Source organism: Quercus lobata, chromosome 6 (genome assembly GCF_001633185.2).
Source record: "Quercus lobata isolate SW786 chromosome 6, ValleyOak3.0 Primary Assembly, whole genome shotgun sequence".
NCBI classification, from domain to species: Eukaryota; Viridiplantae; Streptophyta; class Magnoliopsida; order Fagales; family Fagaceae; genus Quercus; species Quercus lobata.
This window is the reverse complement of record NC_044909.1, coordinates 12,963,891-12,990,470: the sequence shown is the minus strand read 5'-3', so window position 1 is coordinate 12,990,470 and position 26,580 is coordinate 12,963,891. Positions and strand designations below refer to the sequence as shown.

The following is a 26,580-nucleotide window of genomic DNA, read 5'->3' as shown; positions in this document are numbered from 1 at the left end:
ACGTACATTGACATTATTCCAAATATAAACAGTAGCTACTGCATCAATCTGACATATCTACATTGGCATTATTCTAAATATAAACAATGACATTAGCCTTATCAAAAAAAGAAGGAAAAAAAAAAACCAACGACGTTAGCAATGTGGCATTTTTCTAAATATAACCAGCCAGAGATTATATATAAATATAAACAGTAGTAACATCAATCAGACATATCTAAGAGTAGCTATCTAGCAACAAAATAGACAGCAAAAAAGAAAATTATGGCACTAACTGCAGCTAGCACAACCACCATCACCACTTTACTAATATCCCTACTCTTCCTTCCCAAATTTTATTCTTCTGAACTCGACTCACACACATCAATCGCAAAAGCAGATGTGGATCTTCTGGAATTTCCTCTAAATTTAGAGTTCTTTGAAGCTGAATTCTTTTTGTATGGCGCTCTGGGTTATGGATTAGATAAAGTTGCTCCAAATTTAACCCAGGGAGGTCCAACACCCATTGGTGCTAAAAAGGCAAATTTGGATCCTTTTACCAGGGATGTTATTGAGCAATTTGCTTACCAAGAAGTTGGACACTTGAGGTTTTTCTCTTGAAATCATTATTTAATTTATTTATGTCTTTATGTGTGTTGGTATAATGACTAATGGGTTCTAGTTAGTTTATTAGATAAAGATTTTCATCCTTGAATAAGGGATTTGGATTTGAATACCATCTATAATGAAAAGAAATACATTGATGGCTTAACATAATGACAAACAACAATTATCATAACGTAGATACTATAAACTTTAAATCCTATCGTAGCAATAATTTCTTTTAAATGTCAAAGGTACTAACTATTAAGTTCTTGATGTAGGGCCATTCAAAAAGTTGTTAAAGGATTTCCAAGACCATTATTGGACTTAAGTAAAGAATCATTTGCAAAAGTGGTCGATGCTGCAGTAGGGAAAAAGCTGTCCCCACCTTTTGATCCTTATTATAGTGGAGTTCACTACCTTCTTGCATCTTACCTTATTCCTTATGTTGGACTCACGGGCTACGTTGGAACAATTCCAAAACTCCAAGCCCCTACTTCTAGAAGGGTAACTGATATTTAAACTTGATTATTGATCCATAGTAATGTTCTAAGAAATAAACAGTAATCACAATTTATTGCTTTTATGTGCATGTGTGTGTGTATATACATAGTTATATACTACCATTGTTTTTTATAGAATAAACTATCATTTTTCCTCTTAGAAATGATAAAGCTTGACGAATGGAATTTGTAATTTTTCAAATGTCCATAATCAACTTATATTTGGTATAACTCACCTAATAATTTTTTTTGGGATTAATATTTTAAAAATCCTATTGTTGGATTACCTATGTTCTCTAAATTTTTAACATACACGCTAAATTTGGTATCAATTATATGTAATTTTCCTTTTTACTCCATCAACTCATTTTTTCTGCCTAACTTCAAAGTACAAAAATGGAAAGTTAAACATTTTATATATATGACATTATAATTAATCTCTGCTCGTCTTTATATTTTGCATGCATATAAGGTATAAGGAGACAATGCAATTCAAGTTATTTAACAGTGGATTTGTCAAATTCCACGTTTGATATATAGTTATTAAGTGATATAACATTGATAAAAGTTACACCAAGTTTAATTTAAACCAAACCCTTTTTTGATTTGAAAGGTAGATTAGTAGAGCATAAAAACAAAAATTCAGTTCATAACACTTACTCTGAGATCATAATATATTACTACTTGTCCAAAAATCATGAAGTTATTATGATAAGAATGTGGACGTGTATATGTTTAGCTCGTTGCAGGCCTATTAGGTGTGGAATCGGGCCAAGATGCAATTATTCGAGCATACCTGTATGAGCATGCACACAAGATTGTGAAACCATATGGAATAACGGTGGCACAGTTTTCAAATTACTTTTCGGATCTAAGGAACAAGCTTGGACATGAAGGTGTCAAAGATGAAGGTCTTTGGGTTCCCAAATCTGAAGGTGCTGAGGGAAAGATCAATGGGAACGCGCTTGCTGGAGATGCAGACTCTGTTGCATATGATAGGACCGCTGAGGAGATATTGAGGGTTGTTTATGGCTCCGGTGATGAGCATAAACCTGGTGGGTTCTATCCAAAAGGAGGCAATGGTAACATTGCCAGATCTCATCTACTTTAATTCTATGCCTACAGCTTGATTACAAGAAAACAAGTTTAGTGTTTTTTGGTTCATTGTTTAAAGTATGTAACCTTTTGGTTCATAATAAATAAATCAATAAAATCTTTTGTGAGTCTTTATGATTATATGCGTAACAAAATTGTTGTTTTAAGCTTTTTTTTTTTTTTTTTTCTTGTTTGTTCAAAAGCTTAGAGTTTATTTGGGTTCCAATAAATCCATTTGTGTAATGAGTTTATGATAAAGAATAATTACCACGGAACGAGCGTTATAAGTTCAAATCCTGCTATATCATTTTTTTTTAAAGGCTTAGACTTTGTAATTTGAACATTGAACTTGAGAGAGTAAGAGAAATAGAGCAAAATTAATGTATAAAACCACGTAGCCCTAATGTCTTCCAATATCTCACTATTAATCTTCTTAGACTTCTTTCGGGGAATCGCAACCCAGAGGAGCGACGAAGTCCACTGTCTAGCGTGAGACAGTGGACAAATATTTGTATATGAATCATGATGGAGCCCTAGAAGAAAAATCTCCTTGACATTGCTATAAATCCCATTTAATCATTTGTATTAAACTCATATTCTTCTTCATTGTCAGTTATATATTAAAGAACTAACTACAAAACATGTCCAGCACCAAAAAAGAAATATTTTTATAGTTTTGCCAACTTCAGGTATAGCTGTCAACTCTTTCACAGTTTCTTGCATCCTGAAATCGATTAAACATGACGATTCATTTCCTTTCTTCATATTCACCTTGCTCTGGTTTGCACAAACATCGAGTGTTTTGAATAAACGTTCAACACCCAGGAAGAGTGGGAATAAGAGTTAGGATTTGCATTTACTTCCATCCGGTTGGAGCAAGAAGCTTACTTTGGATACTATATAGAGAAAAGTCAAGAGAGAGATACCAAGGCAGAAATCAATAATGAAATTTGGCATATCAAAGAAACTGAACTAATAATATAAAATGTTAAATTCAAAATTTGATGTCTTAAATCATTTTATTATGTTCCTACTTAATTTTCCACCTTTTCTTTTTAGGAGATTTGAATTTTGACATATCCAATTTGTGCGTGCTTAGCATTAGCATTGGAAAATTCTAATGCTATTCTATTTTACCATTCTAAAACACCACTTTATCAATATACCATACCATTTTACAATTCCTCCACGTCCCAAAACTCTATTTTTATTAAAATATTATTTTTTAACCCATTCTTTATTATTTCTTCCCAACTGTTCAGCCTCATTTTCCTGGGCTTTTCAACAGCCATTTTTATTTCTCTCTCCCAACACCGGTTCAACACACAACACACACCCATTATACAACGATTAACCTATCCAAACCCATCACCACACCCACACACACAAACACAAACATCAAACCAGCAACAAAGCCACGCACAAACACAACCCAGCAACAAAGCCAAGCCACACACACAAACACAAACCCATTCAAAAACCGGGCCACCGATCAAAAACCCAGTCTAGGCCACCGATCCACGCTGCCGATCAACCAATCCACGTCGCCGATTTGAAACCCAGGCCACCGATCAAAAACCGAAGCAAACCCATTCAAAAAAAATCATCACCAGAGCAAACCCATTCAAACCCATTCAAAAAACATCATCACCGAAGCCACCGGAGCAAACCCATTCAAAAAAATCATCACTGGAGCAAACCCATTCAAACCCATTCAAAAAAAATCATCACCGGAACAAACCCATTCAAAAAACATCATCACCGGAGCCATGGGAGCAAACCCATTCAATAAATCATCACCGGAGCCATCAGAGCAAATCTATTCAAAAAAATGAGAGAGATGAGAGAGTAGAGACGAGAGAGAAGATGGAGAGCAGAGACAAGAGAGCAAACCCATTCAAAAAACATCATCACCGGAGCAAACCCATTCAAAAAAAACATCACTGGAGCCATCGGACCAAATCCATTCAAAAAAAATGAGAGAGATGAGAGCAAATCGAGAGCAGAAACGAGAGAGAAGATGGAGAGCAGAGACGAGAGAGAGAGAAGAGCACAGACAAAATGAGAGAGATAAGAGACAGAGGAGAGAGAGGAGAGATAAAATATTTTTTTTTTATACAATACTGCTACAATGCAATTCTTATCTTTAGAATTGCACTGTAGCAAGTATTGCAAAAAATTTACAATACTTGCCTTTACAATTTTCTGATGTAGATGATTTTAAGGTTGCAAATGCTAAATTTCCCTTAGATATGGCATTAGCATTTTCCAATGCTAATGCTAATGAAACATTGTATTCTGTTCTCAGATATGACCTATATGCATAAATAAAACTAACCAGTCAATATGGAAATAAATAATTGTAAATTGAACAAAAATTACAAATACGAATTTTAATCAACTCTTTTCTCAAAAAAAAAAAATATATATATATATATATACACTTTCATTCTTCATGATTGCCATTTCTTTCTTTCATATATATATATATATATATATATACACTTTCATTCTTCATGATTGCCATTTCTTTCTTTCATTCCTTTTTTCTAGAAACTTGATTGCCATTCTACGTCTATAGATTTTAGTCCTTTCCTTTTCAAATAAAACAATGCTAGTCTTGCACTACAAGAAAAACGACTTTTGGCGTCAACTAATAATTGACACTAAAAATAGTATGTTGCCGCGAAAACCGTTTTTCGAGTCAACCAAGTAGTTGACGCAGAGTTATGTTACAAAAATAAATTTTTTTAGCGTCAACTAATATCTATTTCGCATCAAAATTTTTGTTGACGCAAAAAGCCTATATAATGTCATCATCTAAGTTGAGTCAATTGATCGTGTAAACTGAAAAAAAAAAAAAAAAAAAAAAAAAAAAAAAAAAAAAAATTACAATAACTAACAAAAAAATTTTAGTGTCAACTAATACATTACATCTTTCGCTTCAGCCAAAAAAAAAAAAAAAAAAGCCTTTTTTCCCGGGTTTTGGTTGGCATACACAATAACTAACAAAATCAAAGCAATTATGCATATAAAATACACTAAATATTATTAATAATATTTACAATTAACATTATACAAGAAATTGTTACATTCCTTATTTTCATTTGGGATTCAATAAAATAAAATAAAATAAAAAGATTTTGAGCCAATGCTCTTGAATTTCAACCCAAGGCTCTTCCAATAGCGCCTCTGGCCCTTCACAAATTTCATTGAGCTAAAACAACATACACATTCCCAACAAAATCAAAATCACACCCAAAAAATATTTGACAAAATAAACACATAATTGCAAAAGGCAATGAGATGAAAACTAGATCCATTTTACAGTACCATAAACACCTTGGGTTGCTTTAGAAATGCCTTCACAGTCCAGCCACAAACCAAAACCCATTAAAAAAATTCGGTCTTAGATTCTATAAAGAACTCAAAAACATAAATTTGTCACATTTTCTATCCAACGAAACAGGACATAACAGCCAAAGCAAAATTTTACACTAGGTGGAAGAAGTGGTTCTGACATTGTGGAAGATGGAACAAAATGCTTCAGTTGTTAGAAATACTAAATAATTATATTTTATTTCTCAAGTAATAAAAATATACAAGACTACAGGAGTGCAATAATATAGGAGGCAAGTACAAGAATGTGTGCAAGACAAGCCTAAAACCCACAAGCCTATTACACGTTACAGCCCCCCTCAAACTCAAGGTGGGTGGGGGAGACCATCTTGAGTTTGTCAACCAAAGCACAAAGATGTCCCTTAGGATATGAATTAGTGAAAATATTTGCAAGTTGATCTTGAGAGGAGACAAAAAGCATCTCGAGAACACCATGGACAAGATGATGACAGATAAAATGGCAATCAATCTCAATGTGTTTAATATATTCATGGAAGACATCATTGTGAGCAATCTAAATGGCGCTCTAGTAATAACAATAAAGAGGAGTGGCAGAGGATGTGAACGCATCTAAATCCTTGAGAAGGGCATGACATTCCACTTCAATACTGGAGAGTTTGTTTCTTGCTTCACCAAGAAATTAAAGAACCAAAAAGAAAATAATAGCCAGTGGTTGACCTTTGATTAGTGTGAACTCCTACCCAATCCACATCAAAGAATGCACTAAATAATATGAATGATTGTAAATTGAAACGGAAAAATATGAATTTTGATCTTATTCTCATTCTTCTTTATTAACTTTCCTTTTTCATCTTTTTTTTTTCTATAATCTTTTTCTTTTTCTTTTTTCCTGTTTTTTGACAAAGGTCCAAGATTTTAGATATGTTTGTACCTTTTCATTTATCCCATATCAACACTTGATTAGAATCCTTTCCATTTGAAATGAAATTGATAGGGGTCAATCCCAGCATAGACGGGTTGAATTAACGGAGTCAGACTTTAGAGACGTGGTAACCGGAAGAGACTGTACAGTTGGTTTGACAAAATTAGTAGATGAATTCACGACCCGGATGGAAAGATAAGGAGACGGACAGACACTTTTAAGTGAATGAATAAAAAGGAGACGGTTTGTTGAAGCCACATGTCACCCTTATGGCATCACATGGCACCCATGTGGCATGGGTTTTCTCCAAAGATTCTAGTATGGAAATGTCTTGTGCTCCACGCCCACCATAATTATAGGAATCCCTGTAAGGAAATAATCCTTTAAATTGCGAATATTAATGGAGATCTTCCCTAGAAGGAAATACCCTCTCCAGCAAGAAATTAAGGTTGGCTCTACATTATTATAAAAACCTCAAAACTCTCACAAATCAAGATACGCGTAATTTACCCAGCTCTAGCACTCTAGAGTTGTAGAAATTCTCTCTAATTTAATCTCAAAGGGTATTTGGCCGGTATCACACCAGTACTCTCTGCAAGGTCTCATTTGTTTCTGTTTCGCAGGTTCTATCTAGAGCATATGAGGACTATGTAGCTCACTAACGATTTTTGGCATCATCAGAAACCATACTACTCTTATACCAACCAGAAACTCTATAAATAAGACAGTGATTATAGTGTCAATCAAACTCACATCACTTGCATCGAAAAAAGCCAAGACATAATGTCTCTAACTACTTCCACTATCACCACAACTGCATTACTTATCCTCCTCCTTCCAAAATCTTATTCTTCTAAAATCACAAAATCTGATTCCTCAATCCCAAAGGTTAATTTTGATCTTTTGTAATTTACACTAAATTTAGAGTACCTTGAAGCTAAATTTTTCTTATATGGAGCTTTAGGATATGACCTAGATAAAATTGCACCAAATTTAACCTTGGGAGGTCCAACACCCATTGGTGGTAAGCATGGAAAGATGGACAACTTTACTAGGGATGTCATTAAGCAATTTGCCCTCCATGAAGTTGGACACCTAAGGTTTGATGTCTAATATTTATTTTCTTTCATACTAATGTTAAAGATATCACATTTGTTGATATTGTCATGTTAATTTGTAAACTTTTATATATATATATATATATATATGGGTATTAATTTTGTAAAGGTCATATTTTTATGTATTGGCATATCCGAGATCATGTATTTGAGTCTTAAGTTTCTAGTGTGTTCAAGAAGATCTTGGAGTTAAACAAGTGGTTAACAAGTGGTATGATTAAAGACATAAGACTACTCAAGAAAAGCTGAACCTTAGGTCTCGATACCTAGCTTGATACCTGTCGATCTAACAAAAATTAATGAATCTCGATACTATGCTCGACACCTTTCAATTTATCGAGTTTCAGGAAAACTAAAGGTTAAAGTTCTACTTTCAGTCCATGATGACTTGGCTTTCTAGGAATTCGTGCACTAGGGGTTCTAAAGTATATAAAAGACATATTTTACAACCATCATCACAAACATAGAGAAACACGCATAATAGGAGTTGCTACAACATTTGTGCATCTAGGGTTTTGTGCAAAGCTACTTCCTATTCATCCAAGAGTGGATTGAACAACTCTGCAAAGCTACAACAATAAAAAAATGTTGCTATGGAGTTAATAATGAATAGGAAGATTCATGCAAAGGGAAACTCTTCTACAATATCAAGTCCGATTGGGGATTGGAAATAAGACTGGCAGAGCTCAGTAAGTTCTACTGTTAGTATGTACTTAGGGATAAACCGGGTAAAATTCATTGTGCATGTAACCGTTTTTTCTTGTTATTGGATTTTTTGAAAGTGGTGACCTAAATTCACCTAGTGGGGTTTTGCCAACAAGGGTTTTCCCCCATCGTGATCAAATTGTTGTGTCAAACTTATTTTCTGCTGCACTTAATTTAGTTTGGTGATTTGATTGTGCCTTAATCTGATTTGTATGTAATTTGACTAATTAATCAACTTGGGTAATTGGATTAATTAACTGTGGTCAATCTATAACCCAACAAGTTTGTAAACTTGTTATAGTAAAATAAGTAGTGCTTCATCATTTTCCTTTATGTTAGATTGGTTTAGTAGCAATTAGTGCATCACAACCAAAGTGCTAATGGTGCTAAATAAGTTCTTGATGCATGGCGATTCAAAGTACAATTAAGGATTCCTAAGGCCCTTGTTGAATTTGAGTGCTAAATCATTTGCTAAGGTGATGGATAGGGCATTTGAAACACAATTTGTCCCTCTTTGCCCCTTATAGTAATGGACTTAACTTTATGCTCGCAATCTTAGCTTATCCCCTATGTTGGGCTTGCTGGGTATGTTAGGGTAAGTGCCAAACTTCAATCTTATCCCCTATGTTGGGCTCACTACTTATGTTGGAGCAAGTGTCAAACTCCAAGACTCTAAGTCTAATAGGGTAAGCCTCAAATTTGACAATCAAGTCTATTCTTATACAAGTGAAAGTTATAAACAAGAGATGTTTAAGATACTGGAAATTTCACCATGTAAAATTTATAAATTGCCATGTCAATAATAACAAAAAAGTAATTTAAATATTTTTTTTATTGTATTGTGAAAGCAACACCAATCATATTCACTCATGTTATAAACAAGAGATGTTTAAGATACTGGAAATCTCACCATGTAAAATTTATAAATTGACATGTCAATAATAACAAAAAAGTAATTTAAATATTTTTTTTTATTGTAATGTGAAAGCAGCACCAATCATATTCACTGTTGTGTTAGTTTGTAAACTTTTTGTAGTAAGCTTGGTAGTAGCTTGGAGCAATTGCATTAGTCCAGCCAAATTTTTTCATCTATTTTACACTAAGAACCTACTTTTTTTTATTTTACACTACCACTTTTCCAAAACATCCACATCAATCCATCTATTTTACAATCTATTCTATTTAAATAATAAATTTTTATTATTATTCTTTTGTTCCTATCTCTTTATCTTTATCTTTGTCCTTATCTCACTCAAAGCAATCTTTTGTCCTTCCTCTTCTTCTTTCACGCGTCAAATCACCTCCCCTCCACAAGCATCTTCTTCTTCTTCTTCTTCTTCTTCTTCTTCTTCTTCTTTCTCTCACAGTCAAATAAGCTCTCCACCACAAGCACCACAAGAATCAAAACCCACAAGCACCGATCTCCGCTGCTAGCACCAATCCACAAGCATCAAAACCCATTTCTGTTGACCCACAAGCACCAATCTCCACTGCCAGCACCGATCCACAAGCATTCAAACCCATTTCCATCAACCCACAAACTCTGATCTCCACCACCAGCACCAATCCACCAATCCACAAATGGCCAACACCAACACCGATCTCTCTCTCTCTGTTGGTTTGTTTGTGTGGGTGTTTTTGTGTATCTCTGTGTTGATTTGTCTGTGTGAGTGTGTTTATGTGTATCTGAGGAAAAAGAAGATGGGGAGAGAAGAAGTCTGAGACTGAGTTAGTTTTGCACACGGAGAAGATATTTATAATATAAATGAAAGCCTTTTGACTTTTTATTGACTTCTTATAATTTTACCACCTAAGCTTTTCAAAGCCCTTATTTTTCTAGGTCATTACTCTATAATATATATTTTAATTCAATTTAAATTAAATAAGAATTCTATATAAAACCTCCTATACTTATGTCATCCGTTAGAATATTGTCACATCATAACCCTTTCTTTAAATAGTAGAACAAACAATTTTTCATATAGAAATACAATCATAATCAATAATATAGCCTATTAAACTATCATTCCATATTTTGGGAATTAAAAAAAAAAAAGAATATCATATTTGTTGAACTTTTTCATGCATGTCACTCACAGGGTTATTGACTAATAATATTATGAGAATGACTTTTTTGTATTGGCTGCTTGTGCATGCATGTGAATGCTCAGCCTGTTATTGCCGTTTAGAGTCTGATACCGTGAAAGTTGAAACCCATAGACAATCATCAGTGCAAGATCGGGCCGATCAACGAGTCGGTGAGCTCCATAGACAGTCACCATCGACGTTGTGCCCTTTGTCCCTTCCGATCTCTCTCTCTCTCTCTCTCTCTCTCAGCGTGAACAAGTCCGAGTTCGACCTCTTCTCTTCTCTCTCTCTCTCTCTCTCTTTTTTTTTTTTTTTTTTCCAGATATGTTGTGCACTCTGTACTGTTAGTGTTACTTAAGTTATAACGCTTTTTTTTTTTTTTTAATCCCACTCTCACTACATATATTGAGATATATATATATATATATATTAATCCCAAAAGTTTAAATTTTGTTTTCCTTTTATGTTTTTAGTTTGATGTTAAATCTAGCCTATTTAAACTTTTGATTTGTACTCTAAACATTTTATGTGTATTATTGAACTACTTTGAGTGTTAGTTTACTTATTTGTAGTTCTTACATAATTTAAATTCTAGACATAAACGTATTTTATGTCTAAAAATATTAAAAAATATGCCTAAATATAAAATTTAATTAATTATTTAATTGCCGTGTCGTATCCTTATTTTTCAAAAATTGCCGTATCCCCATATCCATGTCCATGCAACTTAGCCAAGATACAGTTATTTGTCTATTGCTATACGAGCAAGCAAATACCAAGGTTGAGTCATATGGGAAAACTGTTGCAGATTTTACAAGTCACTTTTCAAAGCTCAGGAATAAGTTAGGAAATGTAGGTGTAAAAGATGAAGGCCTTGTGGTTCGTGAGGATGAGGGCGCTAAGGGATTAACTACAGGCAATCTGCTTGCTGTGGACAAATACTCAGCTGCATGTGACAGAACTCCCGAGGAGATATTGAGAATTGTATATGGGAGTGGCGATGAGAGCAGACCTGAGGGTTTCTATTCAAAGGGAGTTCATTTGTCTAAAGTTTACTAGAATACTATTTTAGCTAGGTGTTACTGAATTCACAATAAGTTTCAATTACCCTGTGGTCCTACATGAATATGAAGTTTTCACTTTAATAATGTACTAAAGGGAATAGTGTGTTATGTGTAATCAATGTGTTAAAAAGCTTAGACTCCTAATTCAAATGATCACCTTAAGCAATTTCTTCTAAGCAAGAGCCAGTGACTAGTTTACCAAAAATTATATGGAAACCACATATTGTAAGAGGAATTATGCACAAGATACTTCTCCTAGATTACAGGCTAACCTTCAACTTTGCCACAAATCAATGTCAAAACTGCATTTTAATGATATATTATCACTCAAATAAAAAAATTAAAATGAAATATGGAAAGCAAGAGCTCCAGGAACAAAGGATATAGAAAGTACGATTAAAATTTAGTATGTCATTGTATTACCTATCCAACAAAAAATGTCATCGTGGTGGTATATGTACAAGTCATAACCAACGAAACATACTACAAGGTATTTAAACAATGGCAATTACATACCACTTTAAAATATGAACCTTTATGCAAAAAGAATACATAATCTATACCTGTGGTCCAAGAAAATGAGAGAATCCTCTGTGAACACCATGCCAAGTTGGCTTCCACTTATTCTATCCATTCAAATAATTTTAATCCAACATCTGATATGCAATACAAAAAATACTCCTGCAAATATCTTATAGAACAGACATTCAGGTCAGCTTTATGGATCCCTTCTACTAATCTTGGTTGACCACTTGTAGTTTGAAGCAAGGAGATAGGATGCAAATATCAAACATATGTCAAGCAAGAAGATCAGCAGTAGTTCAAATATTCAGTCAATTTAGTGTCTGATGTTTTGGCCAACAATTTTTTTTTTCTATTCACTTCCTGAAAAAACATTCAAACTCGTGTATCTAATCCATTACCCAGGATATCATCCAGAATGTGAATTGGCCCCATATGACCTAAGTTGCTGAAGAAACAGCGGACTAACACATTCCAGGTGGTAAGGTTGGGGTAGATTCCTTCATTTAACATTTTGTGAAGAAAAACAACGGCTTCTTCAATGCCTAACCAATTAGAGATCCCCCATATAAGCGTAGTGTACGTTATTATGTCTGGATGCCACTCTTCTGCTGAACTATTTCGGTTCAAAACTTCGATGGCAGACTTAACCTTTCCCTGCTTACAGTAGGCATAAATTATTATGTTATATGTAATGGCATCAGGCTTTATCCCCCCTAGAAGCATTTTCCCAAGAAGCTGCAAAGTCTCATGAGGCATACCAGCAAGACAAAATCCATACAAAATGGTATTATAAGTCACCAAATTCTGCCCAATCCCACTTTCTTCTATCTCCCTAGCAAGCGCAAAAGCTTCTCTGAATCTGTTTAATTTAAGGAAACCATCCAAGAGCTCATTATATGTTGTGATGTTCGGAAAACACCCACATCTCTCCATCTGACCAAGCACTTTAAGAGCCCAGTCTATTCTTCCACTGTCACATAACCCTTTGATAAAAGCATTGAATGTAACTGTATTTGGCAGACAAGCTTCAGTATTCATATTCTCTATAAGAAAATGAGCTTGGTTGAACATAGAATTCCTTGAGAGGACATCTACCATGCAGGTATACGCCACAACATTTGGATGACAACCATGGGCTATCATCTTGTTCCATGTCTCAGATGCACCAACCAAGTTTCCAGATTTTGCAAAGCCATCAATAAGAGTGCTATATGTAGTCACATTGGGAGGATAGCCATTTCTCTCCATTTCATTGCAAACAGATACAGCTTTACCCAAATTCCCATTGGAGCAGAGACCATGTATTAGAATATTGTATGCAACAACATTGGGCACAGATCCCTCCTGAATCATTCGATTCCACAATTCAAGAGCTTCATACTGCCTCCCTCCTAAGAAATGTCCCTTTATTAAGGAACTAAATGTGTAAACATTGGGACTACATCCTCTCCTAAACATTTGGGCCAAAACTGCAAGACACAACCCAACATTCCCCACATCACAAAGAGAACTAATAACTGTTGAGTATGTGATGACATTAGCATCAACTCCCTTATCCACCATCTCAGATAACAACCCAAATGCCTCCTCAAACTTGTATTCCTTGCAAACCCCATTTATCAATGCATTATAAACTGCAGTGTTGGGTTCAAACCTCATAACAAGATCCCTTGCTTTCTCCACCTTCCCATGCTTGCACAACGCAGACACTACAGTCGTATAGCTCACAACATCAGGAGAGCACCCTTTATTCGACATTTCCACAAGCAACTTGCAAGCACTATCAACCTTATCCTTCTTACACAATGCCTTCAAAAGAATGTTATATGTAAACACATTCGGCTCCATCCCATCTCTCTTCATATTACTATATATCGGATTAATCATCTGAAACCTATCTTCACTAAGCAATGCATCCAAAACATGATTGTATATCTTCACTGTCGGCTTGCACCCAAATTCCCTAATCCTATAAAAAGTCTTCAATGCTTGCTCGGCCAACCCAGCTCGGCAAAAACATTTTATCACACCGACAAACAAGTCCTCGGAGCATCGAATTCCCTCCAACTTCATTTGGTGCAACAGGTATTGCACACCATCTGTTTGATCGTTTTCCCAACTGAGTTTTTCGATCATTGTCTTGTACGTTAATGGGGTGTGTTTGAAAGTTCCTGAATTGGCTATGGACTTGAAATACTCCAAGGCCATAACTATGTCACGCTCGCGTCTCAGCCTGTTTACAACGTCGTTTTCTCTGACGAGAGATTGGCTTTGCTCAACTTGGGGTTTGGTGGGATTGAGAATTGGGTTTGTGTTTAGCACAAATGGGATTGAAGGTTTGTGGACTTTCAACAATAAGGAACACCCTTCTTTCAAATACATTTATTCAAATAATGAAAATCCAAAACCCAAAAATAAATAAATAAATTGATTTATGCAACAGAAACCCAATAGATACAATCTCTTTCTTCTTTTTGTACAAAACCGTAGCTCAAGCAAGTTCTTCAATTCAAGAAATGAAAACCCAAAAAAATCGACTTATGTAACAGAAAAACCTTTGAAAGATACAATCTTTTTGTACGGAAAACGTACCTTAGAGTTCTCTGAGAATCAAATTCTAAGGTTCCCAGACAGGGTTTAAGGAAAGCGAAGAGAATCTGAGAGTGTGAAAAATGCTGACTGACACAGGAAAAATACACAAACACAAACACAAACAAAAGACAACGCCGTTAAGTAGTTGACCGCGTGGTTTTCGGGTCGGTTTAATTCGGTTATTTTTGCAATTGGACCCGACCCGAATATTTAGCGTATATATAATATTCGGGTCCTGAGTCTTGACGGCAAGTCCTAGTTGAAAAAGGGTAGTGAGTTTTTTGATACTTCTCTCTCCGATCTCTAATAACCGTGGAGGTATTTATTTTGTGTGTGTGTGTGTGTGCTTAATTTAGTTGGTTATCAGTCTTTGATCTAATTGTTTGGTCTTCTATTTTTGTAATCTATGTTATACCCTTTGTTTTTTAAGGAATTCTTCCTTATACTCACAGATCTGTCCGATTGATTAGTAGTGTTTCCTCGCTTTATATGTGTGTGTGTGTGTAGGAAGGTATGGCAGGACATAGTGAATCAAGTGGAGCAGAGAAGAAATCAAGCGAGGCCGCCAATGAAATACCAACCTTCAATGCTGAGAATTTGCAGACTAATATGAAAGCTATCTATTACAGGTTTGTTTTCACAACCCCTCTTATGAAATATAACTACTTCTCTACTAGTACTAGTCTAATTCACTTATGCTTTGTAAAATAAATAATTCGTAACCAGTTCACAAAGTTATCATTTTTGCGGAATCTATGAGAGGTGATTAGTGGGCAGGGTGTGTGTGTGTGTGAGAGAGAGAGAGAGAGGGAGGAGAACTAAGGCAAGGCATTATTTGGTGTATGAAGTGCCTTATAAATTTTTTTTTTTTTTTTTGCTAGAGTGCGCTTTACACTGTCTATGACTTTGCATAGAATAGAATGACGAAAAAAATACATATTAGATCCTAAGTTTAAGTTTGGGTGTCCCTCAACTTTCAGACCCAACAATTTAGATGCTCCACCATTACAACAATGTTAACGTGCTCCATTATGGCCAGTCATATTTTTGCCATTAACCCACCTATGCCTAAAAATGACGTTTTCTATTTAAGTAGTTTTCTGTCCAAAACTACATCATTTCTTTAGATTAACTACAAGATTCTAACTGGTGTTGACAAAATGTGCACATTGATATTGTTGTAATATTCAAGAGTGTAAATTACAAGTTTTCATGGTTAAGGAACCAATTTAGAAGCAACCTCAAATCTAGAGAGTGTAAATTTTATTGTAGCCAAAAAAACCAAAAAAAAAAAAACTTAACACTTCAATTAGTTAAGAATTGTCTTAATAATGCTTGAGGGGATGATTTTTTTGCCCTATGCAATGAGTTTAATGAAAGATTATTGGTGTAGCATATTACATATAGCACAATCGAAATTCTATTTAGGATTTGGTGCCTCAGCACTGTCAATGCGACAAAATGTGACCTAAAAATAAAAATAAAAAATCATTTGCAAGTGTTGTGCTTGTAGGTAGAATCTGAGCATTTAACTTTTTGTGCAGCCGGACTTTTCTGTCAATCATTGGTGGGGTCATTGCTGGAATATTAGGATTCACAAGCTTGACTGGGTTTATCTTCTATTTCCTTGTCATGGCAATCACTTCAGTTGGGCTAATAGCAAAGTCAGGGTTTTCAATCCATTCATACTTTGATAGCTGGAACCGGGTTATATTTGATGGCTTGTTGAGTGGGCTCATGGTATGGCTCTTTATCTAATAGTGCTTGTTAATATTTTTTTTTTCTATTTTTGGTATAAACTTTCTGATGTGTTACCATAGGGCTTAGCTCTTTTCTCTCTAGTTTTTGTTATTTTATTTTAAAAAGTCGTATTTTGTACTTTGCATTGATTCACTCTTATTTTGACGTATTCCATCAGTTAAGGGGTTTAGAAAAGTGGTAGGGGGGGCTCAACAGTCAACAGGCATGAATCTTACTTTTCCAAATGATAGTGTGCGATTTTCTACATGTTTCTGATTTTTAAAGTGATCCAAACCCAGTTAATTAGAAATTTTCTGAAATTATTTGAAATGTGAGCATAATTCCTTCTAGCCCCCTCTAAGCAATTAATCTTGTAGGATTTCTTCTATTTGATTGAGTGCTCTATTGTTTTTTTCTCTTTTTGCAAATTCATGTGAATGATGTTAGGCCAAGGAAGCTACTTAAGTTTGGTTATAGTTTAATCATGTAAAATACCTGCCTTCAATTATTCTTTGATATAAGTTCATTAAAAAGAGCTTTTCTGTTTTCCATGGCTTGCCTGGTTGGTAGTTGCCCAATACATTCTCTTCCAATGATTTATAGAGAATTTTATTTCTGACTGAAGATTTTTCCTTTTTGGCTGAGAATTGATGAAAAAATGCTTATTATCTTACTGAGATAGCTTGTCTTATTTGTGCATGGAGCTCAGAAATTTTGATTACTGAAAAAGATTATTTTAATAAATGCTAAATTGAAGAGATTAAGAGAATGGCTTCCTTGGGATATGGCCCAAGGAGGGAATAAAATGAAAGATTACACAATGGCCATTTAGATGTTGATTTATGTTACTTGGGACTTATTCGTGTATAACATATCAACATTACTGTGTAATTCCAAATTTTTATTGTCTTCTTAACATATTCTTTTTTTTTTCTTTTGCAGTCGTTCGTGCTTTTCTGGACGTATCCTTTCTAATACACTGAGACCATTACAAGTAATAACATGGTGTTAGTGTTGGGATTATAAATCAGATTATGGACTAGCTAATCTTCTCTATGTGAAAATTTTTCTTCTGCTTTCTAGTGTTGCTAGAATTAACAACCAATTAACAATGTTGGGCTCATAAGGGTGGTGCCAAAGGGCTTTGAGTAAAATTTCTCTAGCTATTACAATTTTAAAAGGGATGAAAATCAGATACCTTAGGGAGCTCCCAAGTCATGCTGCTTAACGTTTGGCATAATTATTCTGAAGCTTTTTTCCCCCAGCCACATGTCAATCATGATGGCAGGATATGGTGCTAGAGTGCTGGTATCTACTAAAACAATCCTACAGAAATTTCCTGAAGATCCAAAATTATTAGTTCAAGTCATTTAGTCTTGTTGCTGAATCATTTTTTTGGTTGGTTTATATATATACATATATATTTCTTACTACTTTCCTTGACATCTGAAGATTTGCTTATGACATGGTTCACATATTCTGATGGATTCATTGCTAATCTTGAACGGAAGCAAAGCCGTGATGTTGCTGCTGCTGCTGCTTGCTGTGATGTATCTGCATACCCCGGGAGTTTGGAAATAGCTTTAATAATTTTGTATCCACTTCTAAAAGATTATGTGATTTACTTCAGTCTATCTTCCCTATCCCTTCTCCTTTTTAATACTTATATGATTGCAAGGGGCCAAGTGGGGGGGAATGTGTTGGGGAGGTTGACTGTAGCAGACAGTCTGATGTGTAGGAAGTTTTGTATGAAAGCTGCTCTGTAGGCTGGATCACCCTTGCAACATTTTTTTTTTAATTACGTAAGATGTCTTTTGAAAAGAAGAAAATTCTAGAATCTCTTAGTGCAATTTGAGATTTGACAATGCTATGGTGTTCTGCTAAGTCAACTTGGCTATTCAATATTATTGGAGCGACTTTGTGCAACATATCTATTTTTATTTATTTATTTATAGATATGAGAGAATTTGAATTTATAACGTTAGTTTTATAATAATAATTTTTTAATATCATACGTAGACACCAATAAGTTTTAGACAAGATGTGGTCCCAATGTTCTTATTTGATCTTAAAAATTTTACTCGTTAAGCTAATTAGAATTTTTCACAAGAGTTTACCCTTATTTTTTTTTTTTTTTTTTTTTTTTTTTGGTTGAGGAAATTTAAATTATTAGTATTAACTATCAAAGCCATTCTATTCTAATTCTCCCTCTGGGTGCATTTCAAGCTTTTAAAAAGTGGACTCAAACTCTCATTTAATGTGAACCACCACTTATAAATGTAGCGACGGTGGTTCCAATAGGATAGAAATAAGGAAAATTACACTTTATTCACCTATAGTTTGGCTAAAAAATACTTTACCCACGTGAGGTTTAAAAAATAACACTTTGCCAACATTTTTTCGAAAACCTCTAACTCATGTTTCTATCTTCGTCATCATTGTACTCAAATTTTCTATAAGCCTCCCTCACATCCAAATTCATTTGCCTAGCTTTTCTTCCTCTATTATCTACAACATTTATTCGAACACCTCTCTGACTCTTGTTTCCATCTTCATCATCATCATACTCAGATTTTCTAGAAGGCTCCTTCACATCCAAATTCATTTTCCTAGCTTTTCTTCCTCTATTCTCTGCAACATTTTTTCGAACACCTCTCCGACTCTTGTTTTCATCTTCATCATCATCATACTCATCGTCACTAGCATCCTCGACCTCAACATCAAATGAATCAGACAACGCCCCTTCATATTCTTCCCCACTTTCATCTTCCTCTCCTCTCTCCTTTTCATCAATAAATGTTTGCTTTTTCTTTTCATTACTTCCACCCGGCACACTAACCGCCAGTTTACCATCTTCCTTCACCATGTTCATGAGGTGAATATACCGATTCCTGATTTGCATCTATGGATGATCCTCAACTAGCAAACCCCTCTTGTAACCCTCCTTCAAAACCCACAGTATAGGTTCCAATCTTAGTGGACATATAAAATATACCCGAATGTTGAAGCAATGCTCTCTTAAACCTCGACCAAAGCCCCAAATAGTCTCCAAGCAACAGCAAACCAAAACACTAAATTTCTACCCTTAATAATTAGGGTGGATTGCTAACTAGCCTCGATATTGCCTACTATATAGAACTAGTCACTAACCCGTGAGATGCACGGGAAAACTATTAGAAAATAATAAAGCATGCATATATTAAAAGTCAATTTAAGTTCATGTGTGCTTGCAAGGGATACATACCTAAATAGTTCTTGCGGTAGAAATAAAAGTCTTATCTTTGAAATAAAGAACTAATGTAAACAAACTAACCTTACATAAAACAAATTAAAAAAAAAAAAAACATAAAACTGATGTCACGGAAAATTCAGCCACATAGTAGTAATAAATAAATCTCTTAAAACCTAAACCTAAACCTAAATGTAAGGACTAAATATTTATGCGCCTTCTCTTACTTTCCTGATGTATTTGGTTAAAAATATAAAACTGATGTCATGGGAAATTTAGCCACATAGTAGTAATATATAAATCTCTTAAAACCTAAACCTAAACCTAAACCTAAACGTAAGGACTAAATATATAAACAAACTAACCTTACAAAAGCTGAACTTTATAAGCTAAAATCTATACCGTGAGTTGTAGATCTTGAATGCTATATCGTGCGTTTAGGGCTTCCTACATCTGGAGAGAGAGAGAGTTTGCAGAAACCAAAGAAAATCTCTCTATAGCTTAAGAAACACAATATAATAAAATCAAAGAGATAAAATTTTCAGAGGACAAAATATTATAGATAATTTAAAAGAATTTTGGTTTAATTCTTGAACACTGAATTGGAAATTGATTATATGAGTATTCAATGGTGAACAAAGTACTATGTATTAATTAATATATAAACAAAACTAACCTTACAAAAGCTGAACTTTATAAGCTAAAATCTATACCGTGCATTGTAGATCTTGAATGCTTTAGGGCTTCCTACGTTTGGAGAGAGAGAGAGTTTGCAGAAACCGTAACTTTATATTTCTTAACTTGAGAGAGGCCAAAATGGCCAACTGACCCTAAAATCATAACTATTTAGTTTGTAGGCTCCATTTACAAACTATATCACTCACTAGCATCTCGAGTCTAAGAGACTCGATTTTGGTTATAAATCGAGTCTCAAAGACTCGATTTCCATGTTCTGATCTGGCATTAGTTGCCCACCTGGAAATCGAGTCTCTAAGACTCGATTTATAAACCAAAAAATTTTCAAAAAATTCTAAGTCTCAGTCTCTCGTACAAGCCAAACACCCAAAAAAAAATTTAAGAAATCCAGAAGGAGATCAGAGGGAGAAAGATCAGAGGGAGAAAGAAGACTCAGATTAGAGGGAGAAAGAAGAATCAGATCAGATAGGAGCCGAAGCAGGCCTGGGCCGCGCGCGACCTAGGTCTTGCACGGCCTGGGTCGCGCCCCGTCGCGACCTGGGTCGCGCGCTGGGTCGCGCACCATCGCGACCTGGGTTGCGCACGGTGCGAGGCCTGCGTCGCGCGCCGTCGCGACCTGGTTCGCGCACGATGCGCAGCCTGCGTGCGACCCAGGTCGCGACGAGGCGCGACCCAGGTCGCGACGGGGCGCGACCTAGGCCGCGCGCGAGCTGGCGCTGGTTCGCTCACGGTGCGCAGCCTGGGTCTCGCGGCGGTGGTCTGCTCCAATCTCGATCTTCTCTCTTTCTGTTTCTGGTGTTTTTTTTTTTTTTTTTTTCTACTCTGATGAAGTTCTGGCTGGGCTGTGGGATGTTGTAGCTGTAAAAGTTAGAAATCGAGTCTTTAAGACTCGATTTCCATGTCATCTCCACGTCAAAAAATATGTCAGATCGGACCATGGAAATCGAGTCTTTTAGACTCGATTTATAAGCGAAAATCGAGCATCAAACACTCGAGATGCTATAAATGAAATATGTTTCTAAAGAGAGCCTACTAACTAGATAGTTTCGTTTTTAAGGCCAGTTGGCCATTTTCGCCCTTGAGAGTGGGGTAAACTAAAATGAATAAACTAAAATTCATATAACGTTATAGAGTGACTTGGTGCCCGTTTGGATTCAAATGAATCCAACGTCTGAGTTTTCTGATTTTTTTTTTTTTTTTTTTCAGCCGCATAATATGACTAAGTCAACTGTGAACAGTGCATCCATGCACTGTTCACGGACCCACACATTCCACTTTTCAGTAACTTTTTTATTAAAAATGGGTCCCACAATACTATTCACATATTTAAAAATTATTTTGCTACAGTGTTTTCAGTTTCAGTTTTCAATTTCAACAAAAATAAACTCAATACAAACGGACCCATGGTTTGGCTCTCCAGTAACACAGTTCAACACCAGTCTATCCCTGAAATTCTCTCTTTGTAACAGTAATTAGAAGAACTCCCTCACTCTCTCATTTTGAATTATCTACTAAAGCAATATTCTGGGAACCGTAGATGTCCACTAAGCGAGCTGCAATTCTCACAAACACAGCCCTATCCAAGGTATGTTCTTCACTCAACTCCTCAAATTCAAGAAAAACCCTCACCTTCCTCAAAAATCTTAGCACTGCCGCTCAAAGATTAGATTTTGAAAACACCAATGGGTCTCAGTGCCAAGTAGATGATTCTTTAGAATATAAAAAAAAACATAGTGAGAGCCAAAACCCTGCAGATTTTCATCACAAATCAAACCCCAATGAGGGTTATAGAGAAAGCAATACAAACGATTTTGTAAGTTACCCAGTTGGGCAAAATGGGAGTTTTAGTGGGTTTAATGAGCAAAATGAGTTTTACCAGAATTCTAGTGGGGTTTATAGGGAGAGCTTTAGAAGTACATATCTGAACAAGCCAGCTGGGCAAAATGGAAATTTTAGAGGAAATTATGATCAAAATGTTGGGCAGGTGCAGCAGAACCTAACTGTGATTCATGCTAATAATTTAACTAGTTTGGAGCAGAATTCAAGTGGGTTTTATAGGGAAAGCACAAGAAATGGATTTCAGAATCACTCAATTCAGCAAAATGGGAATTTTGGTGTGAATTATGGGTATAACAATGGAGAGTTCTTGCAGAACCATCATGTATATGGGGGAAATGGACATATACAAAATTCATGTGGGTCGTCCCACAAGGGTGCTAGTGAAGTGAGGCAGAACCCATATGGGTTTGATTCCCAAGGCCTTTCAGAATCTCAGGGAAGCCTAAATGGGAACTACAGGCAAAACTGTGGGCAAACTCAGCAAGCCCCAGGTGATCATAACTTGGGCAATGTTGGAATGTTTCAGCATAGCCGAAGCTCTGGACAGTATCAGCAGAACCAACATGTTGTACAATATCCGCCAAACTTGAATACTTTTCAGAGTATGACAGAGGGTTCTCAATTATCAAATAATCCAAAACAAGAGGGGAAATTTTCAGAGACACCTGAGAGTCACCAATATCTTGGTACTCTAGAGGAGCTAGATGGTTTTTGCAATGAGAGGAAAGTGAAGGAAGCCGTGGAAGTTTTAGGGTTGTTAGTTAAGCAATGTCATCCTGTGGATTTACCCCGATATTTGCAGTTAATGTGGGAGTGTGGTGAGGCTCAATCTCTGCAGGAAGCAAAATCTGTTCATGAACACATCATAAGATCACTCTCACCACTAGAAGTGAGTACCTATAACAGAATCATGGAGATGTATGGGAAATGTGGTTCTATGGATGATGCATTCATGGTGTTTAATGCAATGCCAACCCGCAATTTGACATCATGGGTTACTATGATGACATGGCTTGCTAAGAATGGTCTTGGGGAGGATGCCATTGATTTGTTCACTCAGTTCAAGAAAACAGGAATGAAACCTGATGGTCGAATGTTTAATGGTGTTTTATCTGCTTGTAGTGTTTTGGGAGACATTGATGAGGGAATGTTGCACTTTGAATCAATGATCAAGGATTATGGCATAGTCCCATCCATGGATCATTATGTGAAGGTAATAGACATGCTAGGAAGTACAGGATATCTGGATGAAGCTTTTGAGTTCATAGAAAAGATGCCATTGGAGCCAAGTGTTAATATATGGGAAACCTTGATGGATCTCTGCAGAGTTCATGGGCACATGGAGCTTGGTGATCGCTGTGCTGAGCTTGTTGAGCAGCTGGACCCCTCACGCATGAATGAGCAATCGAAGGCTGGCCTTCTACCTGTAAAACCTTCAGACCTTGCAAAACAGAAAGAGAAGAAGAAACTTGCAAGTCAAAGTCTTTTAGAAGTTAGGAGCCGGGTCCATGAATATCGAGCGGGAGATAGATCTCATCCTAACACTGATAAGCTCTATGCGGAACTTAGGCATTTAAGGGAACAAATGAAAGAGGCTGGTTACATACCAGAGACTAGATTTGTGTTGCATGACATAGACCATGAATCCAAGGAGGAAGCTCTTCTTGCTCATAGTGAGAGACTTGCTATTGCTGATGGTCTCCTTAACAGTCCAGTTCGTTCACCAATTAGGATAATCAAGAATCTTCGCGTTTGTGGTGATTGCCATACTGCACTAAAAGTCATCTCAAAGATCGTTGGCAGAGAATTGATTATACGAGATGCTAAGAGGTTCCACCATTTCAAAGATGGGTTGTGCTCTTGCCGGGATTATTGGTGAAAAAAGAAACTTGAGGTACTATTCTATTTTACATTAAAAATTAATAATAATAAGTTTGAAAAATATCTATTTTTGAGTCTCTATTGTTTGTGGATTTTATGTTTGAATATGGTATATTCTTGTTAAGCATGTTAGCAATGTTGACTCTTATGATGTGAAGTTATCTGAATTCTATTTTTGCTTTCTATTTCCTGTTGAGATGGGATGATTGGTAAACAATAATCTAGTTGGATATTTACATCTTCAGCTCTAGTTTTATACAGTCTCTATATGATTTATGTTATATCATCAAATAGACAAATCTGAGTAGAGGACATATTAAAGTGTTGAAGGTATATAGCCCATGCCTATGTGAATCATAATCTTTCAGTGTTTGCTGTTAGTGGTGAGGTTTGAGGTGCACGTGTTATGCATGTCTAATGCCAATAAAAGTGCTATAATTTTGCAGCAAGCTTTTACATATTTGGAAATCATAATTTAAATTGAATGTGACATATTTTACAGGTAACATTGGAGGGTAGTTTCAAGACTGTTAATTTGGATAATTGACATGCATGGGTTGGTTGTAACACGTATTCATTTGATTATCCAACTTGCCCTACTGCATTCTACACTTGTGAAGAATGTCATATTTATCATTTATGCTGTGGTCGAATAAGTATAGGCACCATGCTGCATCTGTTATTAGACTTAACTAGGACTCGGATTGATATTATTTTCACTAGCTCCTTATCCATGCAAGGCATGGGATTGAAAATGAATTAAAAATGATGATTTAAAAATTGCTATTAAATTTGAAACATTAATTTTTAAAAGTTACTTTCAGTGTATTCATTACCAAGATGTCCCCCCCCCCCCCTCTTTTTCATCCCATTACTGCTATACTATGGCATGGCCAAGCTTGACGTGGCCATTTTGCCAAAAATGTCACTGTGGGGCATGATTGCTTTTGAACCCATGAAAGACTACTTGCATACAAATTTATTTAGATAATTTTCATTATAGATATTGCAATTCATTGTTTATCCACATTCTTCAGCTGATAATTTTATCAACTAAAACAAGCCCAAATAATGTTCAAATAGTAGTATTATTAAAATAATAAAAATAATGAATAAAAAAAGAAAAAGAAAAAAAGAACAGAAGTTGCCAAGAAGAACCTAATGCTGAAACTTATGTTCAAAATGAATAAATGACTACAACTGATAGCAATACGTTGAATGTTGGAATATCTTTTGACTTGCAAGTTCCCCTCATTTTGGTGTATCAAAGATAAAGGAATCTTTGAACATTGAATGCAGTTCGATTTATATGTCAGAGGCCGAGCCACTAGATAAAGGAATCTTTGATGACTTATTGCAGACCTTATAGCTCTTTGATGACTTATTGCCTCCAATTAAAGGCTTTAATAATCTGTGTGAGAAAAGAACTCTAACTGAGGGTTTTTAGAGTTACATTTTTTCCTAGATTGGAATGAGAATCAATTGAGGCCGTGAACGTCTCAATATTTGTAGGATTGGAACACTAATGAGTCTAGCTCAAATGTCACTTCCTCCTTCCATAATAATGAGATGGGTAGTGAGATTGTGGATTTGGACGTGTATGACTTATGATAAAAAATTATTGTAGAATTGGAATTTTAGTTTTATTTTTAAATCTTTAGTTTATTTTTGTTGTCTAGGGAATTAACAAAAAATGAGATGGACAATGAGATTGTGGGTTTGAAATCCATTGGATGCGCAAATAACTTACCAATAAAGAATTTTTTTTTGAATTAGAATTTTAGTTTGATTTTATTTTATTATTACTATTATTATTATTATTATTATTATTATATGAAGATGCAATTTTTCAAAACACAGTTTTAATTGATGCTAGTTGCAGGGACGTACCCCGTCTCTAATTTTTTGAAATTTATGGATCATTGTAATCTTAGAACTTAAATGTTATTCATCTAGTATGCCTCTTGTGTACTGGATTCATTATTTTTGTTGATCAATATAATGTATTATTTATTTTTTGTATTTTCAGGGAATCAACTTTTGCAAAAATTAAGGGTAAAGTTGCCTACTAACCACTTCTCCTAGACCTCGTAGAAGCGAGAAGCCCTATGCATTTGGTATGACATTTTCTTTATTCTCTTTTCGTTTATTTTGATTTCACCTTTGGTTATTTATATATATATATATATATATATATATCACTGGCCTCTTCTTCTCATTATTATTATTATTATTTTTTTTAGGGGGGAGGGGTGCTGGGCTTGTAAGATGGAATTAGCTCAATCTCATATTCTCATGTTAGAGTCAGGTCATGCAGGTCTTGCTGTAGAGATTTCAAGGAAAAGCCACGGTGCTTACTCACAGGAAACTAGTGAAGGAAAACAAACACAACTTGCCTAGAGAACTCAGGAAGTCAGCAACTAATCACTGCCCCTGTGATGGATGATTTTTTACTATTATCAGTCTCTTGGCTCCATGAAGGTATGATGAGGCAAACAATTGGAAAGTGGTGCACTCTCAGCCACACTGAAGCATTATTCTTTCAAGTCCTCTCAGATAAATTTTCTGCTGTCTATGTGAACTAGCAGTAGCCATCTATATATTGTTAAAACATCAAGTTCAAATCCCCACTTATCCAAAA

At 35.4% G+C, this 26,580-nt stretch overlaps 4 protein-coding genes and 1 pseudogene across 8 annotated transcripts; 4 read left to right on the top strand and 1 right to left on the bottom strand.

Annotated features, from left to right (window-relative positions):
- The first annotated feature begins 243 nt into the window (after positions 1 to 243).
- On the top strand, positions 244 to 2,196 carry LOC115993640 (desiccation-related protein PCC13-62-like). The gene is made up of 3 exons (XM_031117587.1): positions 244 to 587; positions 864 to 1,089; positions 1,825 to 2,196. The coding sequence occupies exons 1-3, from the start codon at positions 265 to 267 to the stop codon at positions 2,194 to 2,196; spliced, it is 921 nt and encodes a 306-aa protein (XP_030973447.1). The 5' UTR covers positions 244 to 264.
- Positions 2,197 to 6,012: 3,816 nt separating this feature from the next.
- LOC115949852 lies at positions 6,013 to 11,432 on the top strand (annotated as a pseudogene).
- An 887-nt stretch (positions 11,433 to 12,319) lies between these two features.
- On the bottom strand, positions 12,320 to 14,676 carry LOC115995081 (pentatricopeptide repeat-containing protein At3g48810). Its single transcript, XM_031119504.1, has one exon. The coding sequence runs from the start codon at positions 14,342 to 14,344 to the stop codon at positions 12,335 to 12,337; it is 2,010 nt and encodes a 669-aa protein (XP_030975364.1). The 5' UTR covers positions 14,345 to 14,676; the 3' UTR covers positions 12,320 to 12,334.
- A 110-nt stretch (positions 14,677 to 14,786) lies between these two features.
- On the top strand, positions 14,787 to 18,222 carry LOC115995082 (ER membrane protein complex subunit 6). 2 transcript variants are annotated; one of them, XM_031119505.1, is made up of 5 exons: positions 14,787 to 14,872; positions 15,062 to 15,183; positions 16,099 to 16,294; positions 17,237 to 17,256; positions 17,747 to 18,222. In XM_031119505.1, the coding sequence occupies exons 2-5, from the start codon at positions 15,068 to 15,070 to the stop codon at positions 17,775 to 17,777; spliced, it is 363 nt and encodes a 120-aa protein (XP_030975365.1). In that variant the 5' UTR covers positions 14,787 to 14,872; positions 15,062 to 15,067; the 3' UTR covers positions 17,778 to 18,222. The 2 variants fall into 2 exon arrangements, with proteins under 2 accessions (XP_030975365.1, XP_030975367.1); XM_031119507.1 differs by having other exon boundaries at positions 14,809 to 14,872; positions 15,066 to 15,183.
- Positions 18,223 to 21,633: 3,411 nt separating this feature from the next.
- Positions 21,634 to 26,580, top strand: LOC115950619 (pentatricopeptide repeat-containing protein At4g32450, mitochondrial-like). 4 transcript variants are annotated; one of them, XM_031067829.1, is made up of 3 exons: positions 21,634 to 23,952; positions 25,969 to 26,056; positions 26,257 to 26,580. In XM_031067829.1, the coding sequence occupies exon 1, from the start codon at positions 21,757 to 21,759 to the stop codon at positions 23,935 to 23,937; it is 2,181 nt and encodes a 726-aa protein (XP_030923689.1). In that variant the 5' UTR covers positions 21,634 to 21,756; the 3' UTR covers positions 23,938 to 23,952; positions 25,969 to 26,056; positions 26,257 to 26,580. The 4 variants fall into 4 exon arrangements, with proteins under 4 accessions (XP_030923689.1, XP_030923687.1, XP_030923690.1 ...); XM_031067827.1 differs by having other exon boundaries at positions 26,183 to 26,580; XM_031067830.1 differs by having other exon boundaries at positions 26,248 to 26,316.

Bases quoted from the DNA above. Each gene is read 5' to 3' on its own strand.
- LOC115995082 (XM_031119505.1), top strand. From the start codon at position 15,068: ATGGCAGGACATAGTGAATCAAGTGGAGCAGAGAAGAAATCAAGCGAG. The intron at 16,295-17,236 runs GTATGGCTCTTT...TTTCTTTTGCAG, and splicing joins GCTTGTTGAGTGGGCTCATG to TCGTTCGTGCTTTTCTGGAC. The intron at 17,257-17,746 runs GTATCCTTTCTA...TGACATCTGAAG, and splicing joins TCGTTCGTGCTTTTCTGGAC to ATTTGCTTATGACATGGTTC.
- LOC115950619 (XM_031067829.1), top strand. From the start codon at position 21,757: ATGTCCACTAAGCGAGCTGCAATTCTCACAAACACAGCCCTATCCAAG.
- LOC115993640 (XM_031117587.1), top strand. From the start codon at position 265: ATGGCACTAACTGCAGCTAGCACAACCACCATCACCACTTTACTAATA. The intron at 588-863 runs GTTTTTCTCTTG...TTCTTGATGTAG, and splicing joins CAAGAAGTTGGACACTTGAG to GGCCATTCAAAAAGTTGTTA. The intron at 1,090-1,824 runs GTAACTGATATT...GTATATGTTTAG, and splicing joins AAGCCCCTACTTCTAGAAGG to CTCGTTGCAGGCCTATTAGG.
- LOC115995081 (XM_031119504.1), bottom strand. From the start codon at position 14,344: ATGTATTTGAAAGAAGGGTGTTCCTTATTGTTGAAAGTCCACAAACCT.